This window comes from Peromyscus eremicus, chromosome 5, assembly GCF_949786415.1.
Source record: "Peromyscus eremicus chromosome 5, PerEre_H2_v1, whole genome shotgun sequence".
NCBI classification, from domain to species: Eukaryota; Metazoa; Chordata; class Mammalia; order Rodentia; family Cricetidae; genus Peromyscus; species Peromyscus eremicus.
In genome coordinates, this window is record NC_081420.1 from 33,521,408 (window position 1) to 33,536,436 (window position 15,029).

Consider the following 15,029-nt stretch of genomic DNA (forward strand, 5'->3'; position numbering starts at 1 on the left):
TTCTCCAAAGATTCAAAACTATCAGACACAGATTCAGCACAACTCTTGTTAAAATCCCAATGATATTCTTTACAAAAATGGAAAAACTCATTTAACGATTTATGTAGAATCATGAAGACCTTAAATAGCCAAAACAATTCTAAGAAAGATAAAGACACCACATATTCTGTCTAAAAATTTTATTATGAAGTTTTATTAATAACAACACTAGCATGTTGGCATAAAAGCAGACTTGTAGATGAACCAGACAGAGTTGAAAATAATTCCAAGCATATGGAGAGCTCATTCTTGACCTTGGCACCAGAGGACAAAATGCAAAAAAGATACTCTATTAAGTAGTTGTGAGAAAAGTAGATTCCCACATGCAAAAGAATCTAACTGAAACCCTCATCTTACCTAACCCCAAGTACCTGGAAAGACCCAGAAGGTAAGGCTCCAGCCACAGCTCCAGAATAACACATAGGGAGGAAGCTTCTTCATAAAGTCTTTCCAGTTGTCTTTTTAATATCACACAGAATCTTGGGCTTCAAAACTAAAAATAAATGCTCTACACAGCAAGAGAAATAGTCAGTGAAATGAAAAGATAGCTGTACTGGGCAACATGTAAAACTCATGTCTGAGGAGGAGTGGATATCCAAAGTTTGAACAGAATGTATACCACATTTAAGTGATAATATAAAATGATTTTGAACAACTACCAAAAAATCTGAAAATAATCAACAAATGTTTTGGGAGTGTCAAGGAAAATAGTTATTGAAAGCAAATAATATATACAAAATAGTCTGTGCTAAGGCAGCCTCTTCAGCCTAAAGTCTGGGTTGGGTTAGACACTGCTGTGATTTTGTGGTAGCTTGAACATGCTCTATAAGGATCCCTGCCCTGGGGGGTTGATAATTAGTACGGCAGTGCTAAAGTGGTAGAGACATTAAAACTTGAGCCAAATAGACTTAAGTTCCATAGCAAAGTACTAGCTGAGCACGCTTGAGGCCCTGGCCTCAATCTCAGCAATACAGGGAGAGGTTTGACCTAGTGGGTGTCCCAGCCTGGCTCCTTCCACACCTGTCTTCCTGTCTCTGCAAACTCCCCTGTCAGTGTGGTGCAGCCTTCAGTGCCATGCCCTTGACCCCCCAAAACTATGATTAAAATTTACAGATGGTCGGGCATTTTGTTATTGTAGTGGATAATGGACATGAATATAACAAACTGGAAAGATGCTGGGCTGAATATGCTATGGGACAGATAGCTTCTCTCTACTGTTAATGGATTTGTTACAAATGGCTGTCCCTACATTCTTCTGCTCCAGATGGAAATCGCAGGTGGCAAGGAGTAACGCAGACTCAAAAACTGATCTTCTAAACACCGAGGTTTATAATCCTAAGCCTTGAGAGCTAGAGGCACATTGTTCTAGGCTTCAAGTAGCAGCACCCGGCAGCAAAGTTCTGAACAGTTAACTTCCATGAGTTTGATGAGACTTGTTGGTGTTGGTGTTGACTGGCACAGGGGAAAGCTTAGCCTTCTGTCCTATTTTGTACTTTTTCTAACTTCCTTGCCCCTACCTCTATGACACACTCAGGCCCAGGCCCTTCCTCTTGGTAGCTGCAGTTCTGCATGGTGAAGGTCAGCCACAGTGGACCTCTGTGTGGTAGCCCTGCTCTATAACATAAAAAACCCTCAACTGACTTCTGAATTGACATGAAAACAACGAGAGAATGGAGAGGACTGAGCTGTCTATTAAATTGTCCTCTGGTTATCAAATAAAGGCTCCTTTGTCCTAAAGGCCAAGGAGAAAAGAAAATGTGTATGTTTAATATATGGAAAAAAATAACTCTATTTTTTGACCTAATACTTGAAGAGAAGATAGGGCAGAAAGCCCAGCCACCCTTGGACTGAATTTAGACTCCATATTATTGGTGTGAGAGGTGTGAGGGAGAGATCAGTGATGACTGCGTTGCTGCTAGAAATGAGTTTTTACAGTAGGTGCTAAATTAGATGTAGAAAGTAGTGGAGTTATCAAGCCTCCATGGTCATGTCTGACCTTCCAGGTCACAGCCGTGGGATCATAATAAAAATGAGTCTCGGGCTTATCGAGAGAGGCAGCAATAACTGGTGCCGAACAGTTTTCAAGCTTCTCCACAAATGGGATGACACTGGGGCTTATTGGGGGTCATGAAGGAGGTACATTGGTTTTGATCAGTTTTTAGAACTATGCAGCAGCTTATCTGTGGGTCAGAGAAATTTAGTTTTCTCCATTCTTTTTTCATCCCCCACCCCCACTCCTCTTGGGCACTGTGCAGATTGGCCTCTGCAAGCTGGTACAAGGCAGTGGGTGTTAATAGGGCTTGGGAAGATCCAGATTCCATGTCTACAGCATCGGCTCCAAGCCTCAGCCTTGCTGAATGTTAGATTCAGTTCAGAGACAGGATATAACATCAGCAAATGGGAAAATAAGTATGACAGCAATAAAAAAAAATTCACAGAATGCCAAGGTGCTGATGAGCAAAACTCACCCGCACTGGTTTTATCCACTTCCAAAGTGTTACTTTCACACTTACATACCTAGTTTGATTTCTTTTCTCTTTGGCTCAGTCATAAATTATTCTTATTAAAACAGTTCATTCCTGGCCATCAAACCCTGTTATTAAGCAAGTGGGGAACAGGTAAATAAATTCACTTGGCCCTGCCTTCTTTAACCCTAAAAAATTATTGGAAGTGTATAAAGACAAAGATAACAGCAGTGTAGGACACAGGTTGCACATGAGTTGTCCCATGTTACCTGCTGGGTAGTTAAAGTACTATAGACATCAGAATTTTAACACTATAACTATAAACCTTCCAAAAAGTCCCTGGGAGAAGCATTGTCATGTACTAAAGGAATGTTTTAAAGTCAAGAAATAATAGGAACGTCTTCCTGCATGAAAGAGGCTTCTGTCCATAGGTTGTTACCCTTCTCTGAAGTGCCTTTGACCAGAAGAGTTTCACGTTTCAAGGGGTTTTGAATTGGGGATTACTTGCATAGATCCCACTAGGTGAACATCTCTAACCCACATTCTAAGATATTAAATACTTCTAGGGATGTCAGATACTTGGATTAGAATGCCTGGCCAGTGCTAAGATTGTTAGAAACAATTTTAATGGGCATGAATGAGGCCCTATTTCCTTTGCTTTGTCTAGCAAATCAACTTCCAAGTGATGAAGGGCCAGAGAAGCTGTGGTAGGCATGCTGGCTAGTTTTATGTTAACTTGACACAGACTAGAATCATTGGGAAGAGGGACTCTCAACTGAGAACCCTATAGGCAAGCATTTGTGTATTTTCTTGATTGGTGATTGATGTGGGAGGGCTCAGTTCCCTGTGGGAGGTATAATACCTGAGCAGCTGGTAGTCCTAGGTACTATATAAAGTCAGACTGAGGAGACTGAAGAGCAAGCCCGAAACCAATGTTACTCCATGACCTCTGCTTCAGTTCCTGCCTCCAGGTTCCCATTTGAGTTCCTGCCCTGATTTCTCTAGATGATGCACTAGGAACTGTAAGCTAGAATAAACACTTTTCTCCCCCCTGTTGCTTTTGGTCATGGTATTTATCAAAGCAATAGAACCCGGACTGAGGCTTTGGGACGCAGCATTCTTGTATTCTCGGGTCCTTGGGTTTGCTGTAACACCCTACTCTCTTAGCGCACATAAGTTATCTAACCACATCCTGAATGGTTATTGGTTGTTTCACTTACTCTTTATGTAAGGAGAGGCCACAGTGTACCTGCCGGTTTTGTCCATCATGCTGTCTTTCTATCCCACAGAAGCTACTGAACATTGTCATTCCCGTCCCCTATCTAGGATTTGTCATCAGAGAAAAAAGCTTTATGAAAATGCAAACATAATTTAAATTTTTTTCTGTAAGTATAAATTGAATCAAAGTAAAATTCCCTGGAAAACAAATTTGAAACTCTGAGTTGTTCACCACGATAGTTTTGAAGCATCATTTATAGCTGTAATGATAATAATAGTACTGTCCAGCCTGGTGATTGGCATCTGATTTAACAATCTGCTTAGGAGTCATGAAGCAGATATTTATTCTGTGGGAGATACTCTTATTAAGCCGTACTTATACCAGGCATTGCCACCCAGAACATTTGCAATTCATGTTGCCAACATGTCAGCACTCACTGTTTGCCTGGCTGCTGGGTAAGTGAGTATGCACAAAGCTTGCCTCTTCTCCCCATAGGTTCATGAGCTCTGCTAAGTCACGCGTGTCAGCTGCCTTGCTTTCCAATGCATTAATACAGTGCCTGCAGAATGGTGGTGATGTAGAAAATGGGCTATTGTAGTCAGAGCTCAGGGAATGGATTGTATATGAAGGAGGTGATCGTGGAAGCAGAAAAATGGGCCAGGAGGCTCATAGGAAAGGGAGAAAGAATGTCCACGCTTAGAGCAACCACATGGTAGAAGGCCCCATCAAAGATTTGAATGGATGATTGATCAGATTCTGGGAGGGAATTAAGGACAAAAGAATGGGGAAGCTAAGATTGCTGACCAGAAATAGGTTGGAGTGTTATTTCATAAATTGAAGTGTTAGAAGAAAAGATGGCCAGGTGGTTAGGGAACCCAGGGGGCTCAGTAAAGATAAACCAACATTGTGTGGGCTGGGGAAGAGAATGGGTGAACCTTACGACTATCTCCCTTATGCAGTTAGTAGTGTTAGGGAAGGGGTATTACATAACGACCAAATTATGGCTTTTTCCTCAAAGAAGTATTGACACACAGTGACAGTAATATGGAGCTCTGTACAGAGAGGACTTGTGTTGGAATGAGCAGTGGCAGCATGGAAGAGATGCTTTTTAAAGTGAATTTTATATGCCTGCTTGTATGTATATGCACCAGGAACATGCTTGGTACCTACAGTGGCCAGAAGTGGACATCAAGTCTGATCCTGAGACTGAAGTTACAGATGGTTGTAAGCCATCATGTGGGTGCTGAGAATCAAGTGGTCGGCGGGGCTCGTAATTGCTGAACCGTCGTTCCAGCCCCAGAAGAGGCTATTTTGAATGAAACTTGTGATATGAATCCAATACCTGGAGAGGCAGTGGGTTCCTTCCAGATGGTTGCTCTTCTAAGCGTGGACATTCTTTCTCCCTTTCCTATGAGTCTCCTTGCCCGTTAACGTGAGTTAAGAGAGGCAGGTTCTGTCAGGAACAAACATGCCGATGAGTGTTAGAAGCAAGAGCAGGGCCGGCTTTGACACAGGCCTGGGAACTCAAGTGTCTGAGCCTTCCAAGGTTTCTAGAGAATGAAACCAGATGGCTCTGCATTAGAAAACTCATGCTCCCTAAGTGAAAGGTGGGGGATTCAGCCATAGTTCTAAATTCTGGCTTTAAATTCTACTTCATATGGGATGCTTGTCTATACCCAATTTTGAGGCTGTATCCCAAACCCACTGAATTGGAGCCTTTAACTTGAGGAGCTGGACATCAGTATCACATAATCCTGTGTGCAGACAGAGGGACAAAAGCAGTGATTTAGAATGGAAGGTGGCAAAGTCTAGGTAGGTGCCAGGTACTGAATATTCTCAACTTTCCAAGCCACATGGTCTTGGCTGCAGCCACTCAGCAGGGTCATTGTAACACAGGCGCTACCTACAGGAGGAATGAACCAAGCTGGATCACAGTGTCTCCTCACACACACAGATTTCATTTTGTGTCGTGTCCAAGGCATCTGAAAATATAAAGACAAACCTCAGAGTATAAAAAGGGCAGCCATTTGGCCCACAGATCGTGTGTTGGGGGACTTTTTACTTACAGAGTGAAGAAAAGAAGCAGGGAGATGACAGTGTAGATCGGAGAGGACCTGCCCCTGTGTTGTGGCCAGACAGGATGGCAGAGTGAGGACTGGCGATACCGAGGGGCTAGTTAGAGCTACCTGTGTTCTTGCCCATTTGAGTGCCCAGAAGTGACAGCACAGTGTTTGAAGGAACCATTGTGTAGAATCTGCTACTTGGTACACTTGAACTTTGTCCTATTGTTGGTAATGGCTATTCATTTGGGCAGCAACTGTGACAAGAATGAATATTTTTTTTTCTTTCCTTCTGTGCCCACCATGCCTTAGTTGTCAAAGAATGACTCTTCTTTGCAAATAACTGTTCTCTGTAGAAAATAGAGTGTGGCCGGGTGGTGGTAGCTCACACCTTTAATCCTAGCACTCTGGAGGCAAAGCCAGGCAGATCTCTGTGAGTTTAAGGCCAGCCTGGTCTACAGAGCAAGATCCAGGACAGGCACCAAAACTACACAGAGAAACCTTGTCTTGGGAAAAAAAAAAAAAAAAAACAGAAAAAAAAGAAAGAAAAAGAAAAGCACTGAGGCACAGCTGCTCCCTTCCACTTCACTACACATCACCAGCTCCCCGCAGGCTTCCCTGGTTGTTGCCCATTGAGGACCTAAGGGTAAATGGGCTGCTCTGTTGTCACCTTCTCCTGTCCTTGGGGTTGGTTGTTGCAGTCTTCTTGTTATTGAGAAATGATAAGGCTGGAGAGGTGTTTCCACTGATACCTTCCATGCTTTTGAATCAGCTATACACTTCACATCTGCCTGGTATTTGATTTGTATATTGTTAGGATGGGTGAACAGACCCATCTACTTCCTATGATGGGTGAGCAGACCCATGTACTTCCTATGATGGGGTGAGCATACCCATCTCCTTCCTATGATAGGGTGAGCAGACCCATCTACTTCCTATGATGGGATGAACAGACCCATCTCCTTCCTATGATAGGGTGAGCAGACCCATCTACTTCCAATGATGGGTGAGCAGACCCATCTCCTTCCTATGATGGGATGAACAGACCCATCTACGTTTTATGATGGGATGAACAGACCCATCTACTTCCTATGATGGGTGAGCAGACCCATCTACTTCCTATGATGGGTGAGCAGACCCATCTACTTCCAATGATGGGTGAGCAGACCCATCTACTTCCTATGATAGGGAGAGCAGACCCATCTACTTCCTATGATAGGGTGAGCAGACCCATCTACTTCCTAATTTCTGCCCTTAGCACTGGCCATCTTGTCCTGCAGGATATGCCCCGCTCCCACTCCAGTGGAGTAGCCACTCAGTGGTGTGAAGGATCAGCTTAATTATGTTAACAGGTAAGATTTGAAGCACTTTCCTGTTTCCAGCCATATTTTACGTCAGTTTTCAGCTGGTTTTTAAACTTTGAGGTTTGTGATTTGAATTCCTGGGACTTTTTTTTTTCCCTCCTCCTTACTGGGCCTTCACCGAGGATTGCTATCTCAGAGCCACCATTGATGCAGTGACAGTAGGTACGTGAGATGGTTGACTGACAGCTGGTATTGTCAGTGCTTTTAATAAAGCTTCTGATGTTTTCCACACACAACACAGTGAAGGCCCAGACTTATTACATTATATTTTTCCTTCTTTTCAGAAACACTCACCAGCTTAGGTCTGCAGCATCAGGCTGCTCTGCAGCCCATACTCATTGTGGCCCAGAGGGACCCTGGCTAGAGAGGGGATGTCTTAAGGAAAGGAAGAGACTGGGAAGCAAGGAAAAGCTGCAGGATAGTGTAGAGCTGACAATCAAAAGTTCCTGATGATGGCAAGAGCGGAAGGATGTTAGGAAAATGACCCAGGAGCATAGAAGTCAGAAGCCACCTTGAACATCCTGGCTATTGGATCTCAACTTTAACCGTGCCTTGGAAATACGGCGAGAGTCCCATAAGATCAATTAAATCTGAGATACTGGGGAGGACAGAAGCATCAGTCATCCTCACCTGTAGCAAGGGATGGATACCACTGGCATATTCCAACTCCCTCCTTGGCCTTAGGAAGCTCTGAGAAGGCTATGGAGCCAGGGTCCATAGACACACATCTTTTCTCCTTCCTCACTCCATAAGCTTCATATGTGTTCTCACTCCAGTCCTGCGTTAAATGGCATCAGTGTTCCTGGAACTCCCAGGCCTGTGGCCCACATACCCTATTCTGGGCACCAGCTTCTTCCCATTACGCTCCAGATGTCTCCGAGCCACCTTCAGCTCATGATACCGAACACTGGAATTCCTTCCCTTACCCCAGCTTGCTTGTTCTTGTAGACTCCTCACTCCATGAAAGGTGCTTCTACTCCAGAGCTGAGGCTAACCTCTTGAAGTCTTCTCTGGCCTTTCGATCCAGCCTCTCAGCTTGTGTAATCCAGCCCACCCTCTCATCTCATCCCAGCTTTCCATGGGGGTATTATCATTTGATTGAGGTGGTTTCAGTAGCCTCTCACACCTCCATGGAAGGGATGGTCTTGGTCTCATTGGGCTCCAGCTTTCATCTCTTCGGGGACCTCATTCTGAATCTTAAGTTTGGCCATTCGTTGCTACATCATGCACACATGTGTTCTGCTCATTTACCTTCCTTTTAATAAGGTCAGCTCTTCCCATCCTTTTGTGTCCATGTGACTATACTCAGCCTACTTCCTCACCATCAATAAATGACACCGTTGCCTGTCAAGTCAGGGCTTCTCTTCCTGTGTTGTGAAAGCCTAAGCTGTCAGCAAGGGCTACTCTGTTCCAAATGCTGTCACCAAATGCTGTCACAGTGTGGAGTAAACTTAATGGGCCCAGTGTTGTCCCTACCCTAGCAGCAAAGAGTCTAAGAGTTGGATCTACTCTAGAGGAAGTAGGTTAGAAGATCACCAGATATACATGAAACCCATATTAACATCTGCACAGCCCTCATAAGGTGCCCTGGCTGCCTCCTGCCTTGCCCCTGATTTCAGTGGCCATTTCTCTTTCTTCTAAGACCTGGCCCTCTCTGACTCTTTCAGGCCCTAACTTCACCATGGACCACTTTGACTCTCGCTTATTAGTGTATATACTTTTAAATTATTCTGTGTATGTCTGTGTGCATGTGGGGGCTAAAGGACAACCTTGCACAGTAAGTTATCTCCTTCCACCTTTACATGGGTTCTCTAGATAGACCTAGGTTACCAGGCTACCCAGAAAACACCTTTACCCACTGAGCCATCTTGCTGGCCTCCTTTGTTGTTTTCATCTTCAACTTCTTGCCTGTTCTGGTCCTGATGTCTTGGGATGTGGTTCTGACTTCCCTCCTGAGGGTCTGTCCCTGGCCTGTATTCTATCCTGGCCCTCACTTCCCTTCATTCTCTTTTGACATTATTTTCTGGCATAGCTCTCTTGGTGCCCACTAGGCCACCATCATTGTCGTTGTTCCTGCCATTGTCCCTATGTGGCCTAAAAGTCAGCCACTCAGAACCTGATAGTCACGGTGTTTGGCCCCTTATCCTCTCCTCTTACCCTTCTGCTGTGGCCTGCCAGTTTCCCAGTTAACAACTTCTCAGATTCCCTACCAATAAGGGAGCCCGAAAAAAATGAGTATGTTGAAACTCAAGCCTGCCCCTTTCAGCTTTGTATCACACAGCATGACATGTTATGACATTGTACTCTCCAAGCCCTTATTATTTTTCGGAATCCTTATGAGGAAGTGAAGTCCTCTGTCCTTCTTGTAGCAGGAAGTCTCTTGTAGCAGGAATTCAAGAAGTTCCCATCTCAAGAGGGATACTAAGAGAATTTGACTTAACAGTAGAGAAGAGAAGCGAGAGTGTGAGGTATTACCCAGACTCAAGTGAAACAGGTTCTTTGCACACAGGGAGGGAGCCTCACATTGTGTGTCCTGTTGCAGTCTCTTGATAGGGATTGAAGTAGTTACAACATTGGCAACCTGGACTGTTGAAAATGGCTGTGCAGAAGGGGGGCTTTCAGCTTTGTTTGGTGTTCTCTACAAAGGAGTTGAGTGTAAGTATAAGGAAAAGAGGCCAGAGATGTTTCTGATCTTGGGGAGAGAATACCAAAGCAGTTCATGAAGTGAGGTAGGAGGAAAGATGTGGATGGGGAGCTCCTCAATTAAAAGAGAGAGAGAGAGAATTAATTAGTTAAACAATGAGGTCTTAATGAAAAGAAGAAAAAAATGTAGATGCTCTAACAAACTTGCATACTGCCTTGGTTTGAAACCTGACTACAGCCCACTTAGACAGCAAAGCTTAGCATTCTCCATCTCTGCTGTCCATGCATGGGGACTGATGATGAAGGTGACTTGAAGGTTCCTTGAAAGATTCTGGGAGAAACATTTGCCAGGCCATCCTGGTTACAAGTCCATCGTGTGGCATGTTCTACATGTTTACTTTTTAAATGCTCAGAGAATTTGCAGGTGGCTGTGTGACTGCGATGTTTGTTTTAACAGGCTGAAAAGTGGGAGGTCATTTAGACATGTGCTCTGATGCAATAGGAAATTACCTAATTATTCCATCTGGGGCTCAGCTTTTGGTCTCAGTTAACACTGCTGAAAGCAAAGCTCACCAATTCCTGCAGAGTAGCTTTCTTCACATTGCCTGTCTGAGACGCATGCTCACTAGAAAGGATGGCCACATCTTCATTATTTGTACGTGCAACCCATGAGGCGTCAGGCTCAAACCTTAGTGAAAGATTTCTTCTTGAAGCTCCTGTGTTCTTCAGTCTTAGGATGCATCTAGAAAGGCTATGAAAAGCCCAGATCTATTGCAGCATGCTCCCGAAACTGACTAGCAGTATTCTCTCCTTTCCTGTAGAATGTGCTGGGAAGTTGTGAATACCAGAAAGCTGGTTGTTGTGCCTCACTGGTTCACAGCCATGCATCAGGATACAGGCCATGACTGCTGGTCCTCTGTCTTCAGAGAGCAGGCAGATGGAGCAGGGCATGTTGCTGGGAAGCTGTTTGCTTGATTTTCAGTCAAGGGGGGTGCTGGCTGATGTGTTAGGGACACAGACTAAATTGGAGTAACTAACATTTTTTCTCTGCAAAGGACCAGGTGGTAAATACCTTATGGTTTGTGGGATTTACCCACTCTGTTGTGACTACTCAGCTCTGCTTTTGGAGCATGAAAGCACTCACAAATGAATGGGTGTGGCTATGTTTCAATAAAACTTTATTTACTTGATTGTATGTGTAAGAGAATCTGAACATGTGTAGGGTTATGTTTGTGTAGGCCATAGGCAGACTTCAGAAGTTATTTCTCAGGAGCCATTTATCTTATATTTTAAGACTCTTCTCTCTCTTTAGCTTGGAGTTTGAGGATTAGGCTAGCCTATCTGGACAGAAAAACCTCAAGAACCCACTTATTTCCACCTCTCCAGAGCCAGGATTACGAGCATGTGCCTTCATATCTGGCCTTTTACGTGGGTTTTGGGGACTTGAACTCAGGTCCTCATGGTTCCATGGCAATCACTTTGCCAACTGAACTATCTCCCCAGTCCTCAACGAAACTTATTTATAAGAATAGGAGATAGTCTGGATGGAACCATAGCTTAACAACCTTTGTTCTGCATTCCAGAAAATGTACCATAGGCTGACTACAGAGGAAGAATATGAAGGATATCCAGATAGCTCTGTTGATGTGTTTATTATTTTTTTATAGCCAAGTCTCTACTATATGTGTGTATAATTAGTTTGTTGTCAGAAATAAAGAGTGCTATTTCCTTTGGGAGGGTGCAATTATTAGCATTATTTAATTACTTTTACCTCCTGTCTCCTCCAAATCATTTGAAGTAGCTTATGACAAAGGTATATGTAGGACTGGGTGTGACTTGATGATGGAACATATGTTTAACTTGCATGAAGCCCTGGTACCCCCCAAAATGAAAGAAAAAGAAAATTAAAAGGCATATGTGCAATTGGGCTATCCAATCCTGCCATTTCTTACCCACCTTACAACTCAAGCTGGTAACAGGGCCATTTCTGAGGCTGTTCAGCCTTGGGGCACTTCCTATGTTGATTATTGGTGTGTCTCCCATCTTATCTTCACAAGCATAATTTCCTTTTGGGGAAAAAAAGCCCCAATGTCCCAATGTGTTCCATCAAGTCTCCCACTGAAGGAAGTGGTAGTATCCGTCACTTTTCTTTTGACTGAAGTATAGCCAAGAACCATTCCACCAGCTAAGTGGGTGTAAAGGAAGGAAATAGAAAATCATAAGCTAATGAAAACTCTGGTGGACAAGTGACTGTTCAAAATACACTCCAAGGCTCATAGGACTAACGTTTCATTAACAAAGAGAACTATTTCCTGTTTCCTTAAAGACACATCTCTGCTCTGCAGGCAAAGAAAAAGGGGGGATTATATCAGTTCAGCAAGGTGGTTGGAAGTGCTGCCTAAGAGGCGCAGAAGAGTCAGGACTTCAGCAGGAAAAGATGGCCATCAGTGGGCATCAGAATATGACACCAAGGCCAACTGATTGGAAACACTGCCCATGGAATTGTTCCTCTCAACATAGTTTTCCTACAGACCTATTCCTCCCTGTTTCACAGCTATAAGTGTATATAAATGACTTTCATATGAGACCTTAATTATGATTAGATCCAAGTCAGATTCCTGGCAATTAGGAGGTATGTGGTGGACATAATCAAGAAGACTTGTAGGTAGCAAACACTTCCCTGGACCTCATGGATACTTGACAAGGATTCATTCCAATAGAAGCAGCCCAGTTACATCTTAGTAGGATATCATAGACATTATGGGTCACTTGCATGACAGAAGTGTAAGATGTAATAGAGGTTGATTCCATGCTAGACAAGAGATAAATATTAAGAATTCTGCAATAAGAAGAGAAAATATTGTGTATCTATTCTGAAAAAAACACTTAATTAGTTCTGTACGTTTAGAATAGGTCTAACCTAAATGGAGGAGAAAACATCTCAAGAGTGCCCTTCTCAAGCTGTGATCCTCATTCACTCCTGGTACAATGGCAAATTGGAAGGAACAGTATGGGGCAAGGGGGCAAGTTGACCACATCAAGGTCATAAGTATGCATACAATTTGATCCTGAAACTAGACATGCACAGTTTATTTTTTAAAATATTACAAACTTTCAGGCTTATAGAAATGTTTGTGTAGAGATTGTCATTGTATCAAAACTTGATTATAGCCTGTATAGTAGGATATACCTCCAGTCCTAGCACTCAGGAGGCTAGAGCAGTAGGATAGCAAGTTCTAGGGGTTAGCCTTGGGTATGTGGTGATGCCCTGTCTCAAAAAAATAAGCAAACAGCAAAAATGATTTGCAGGAAACATTTGGCTTTCTAAAGCTTTGGGGTTTCAGTGCTGCTAACAAGTGAATGAGAATCTGTATGGAAGCATGGAAGTTTAGCAAGGATGAAGTATGAAATGGAAAGCAAATGTCACAACACCTGTGATAGTAATAACTATGTGTGTTGTATGTACACATGCTTGTACACAAAATTGATTAGGAACCATAAAAGCATGCAGTGGCAAACAAGCAAGCTTCTTTTCAAGTTGGGTGTGATGGAGAACCCCATATTTATCCTTATCACAGAGCCTGGGGAGCCGGCTTGAGAAGTCTTGAGTAAAGCCTGGTTTTAGCTTGAGAAGAGCACCTTGTTTTTAGTAGAGGGCCTGTCTTTTCATAGCTGCCTGTGAGGCTTATGATAGTTCCGTGCTTCTCAGCCTCAAGTATGTCACTGATTCATTGAGCCATTATTTGTTGAGTACGTACTATGTACAGCATCCATCATGCTGGGTACCGAGTCGGTACAACAGTTCCGTGATGAAGGTCCCCCAACAGCTGCAGGCTCCAGCAGGCAGACTCAGATGTGCCAGGCAGCCTGGTGCAGCAACGCTGCCAGTCAGGTAGACCAGTGCTTGAGGATCAGATGCTAGCATGAAAACCGAGTTGAAAGGATCCCAAATGTGTGCTGAGGTTTCTTCCTCCTCGCTCTAGTTTCTAGCTGTGTACCTGGAAATAGTTTGTGATAATAATTAGCTTTAATTACAAAACCTTCTAGGACAGCAGGTCTCAACCTGTGGGTCGTGACCCCTTTGACAAAACTCTTCTACCTCCAAAATTATTTATATTACTGTTCATAACAGTAGCAAAATTATAGTTATGAAGTAGCAACAAAAGTAATTTTATGGTTGGAGGGTCACCACAACATGAGGAATTGTATTAAAGGGTCATAGCATTAGGAAGGTTGAGACCACTGTTCTAGGAAGAGGTAGCCTGCCTGTTACATGACAGTTGACCTATGTAACTCTCAGTTGACTGGTGTTTACTTGCACCAAGCAAAAGTCTATCTGTAGATAGATAGAAACACACACACATACCTATATTTTGCTACTTGTCAACTCAAATATTTGTGGTTTTTCTTCCACAGAAAAAGCAAAGGACAAAAGATCTCTCTCAGGTGTTTCATTCCTACAATCCATATGATCACAAGGTAAGAGAAGCATGTGATTAATGTGTTTGGGATTAGAGCCTTTGACGGCAATTCCTGCTCTAAGTCTGAAACATGTAGGGGGAGTGCCTGGCTGTGATGAGTCCCAGACCTAGATCTTTCTAAATGGATAGCACAGTTTTCACTAGTATGTGATAATTTTGAAATGCATGACCAGTTACATTTATATTTCTATTTTAAAATGTCTTGTAAGTTAAACAAAATTTCTATTTCTGAACTGAATTGCTTACATTTTTTTTAATTAGAATATAGTTACAGGGGGTGCTAGAGATGTTACTTTGTGGAAGAGTACTTACCCAGCATGCATGAAGCCCTGGGCTCACTCCCCAGCACTGCCCCAAACCAGGTCCAGCGATGCGCTCTCAGTGAAGTGTCAGATCGAGCAGACAGTTTGGGTATTCTCTTGAGATGGCTGTGGTGATTCCTATTTTAGTTAATGTTCTCTTTTGAAATACTATAGTGAATGAACCAGGCTTTACATTGGGTAGAGACAGTTGAAACCTTTACTGTCAAATCTTGATTCTCCATTGTTCTGATACTTACTGTGAATCTAATAATGTGTACAAGCAGCAGCACATGGCCTAATATCTGAAATGCCCTTTCCAAGACTAGCAAGGCAGAAGACAGAGATGTAAGGGCTCTTGGACTCCCTCCTACTGCTCATGAAAGACCCACAGCCATTCCTGTTCAGTTTGTGCTCAAACTTTCCACCCCCTGCATTTGAAGAACTTAAGGTGTATTT

At 43.2% G+C, this 15,029-nt stretch overlaps 1 protein-coding gene across 1 annotated transcript in view; it reads left to right on the forward strand.

The window, feature by feature from the left end:
• Positions 1-15,029, forward strand: part of Cdkal1 (CDK5 regulatory subunit associated protein 1 like 1) — a 586,163-nt gene that overhangs the window by 450,715 nt on the left and 120,419 nt on the right. Inside the window, 1 exon segment of the mRNA XM_059263232.1 lies at positions 14,207-14,269. Within this exon segment, the coding sequence (XP_059119215.1) occupies positions 14,207-14,269 (63 nt within the window).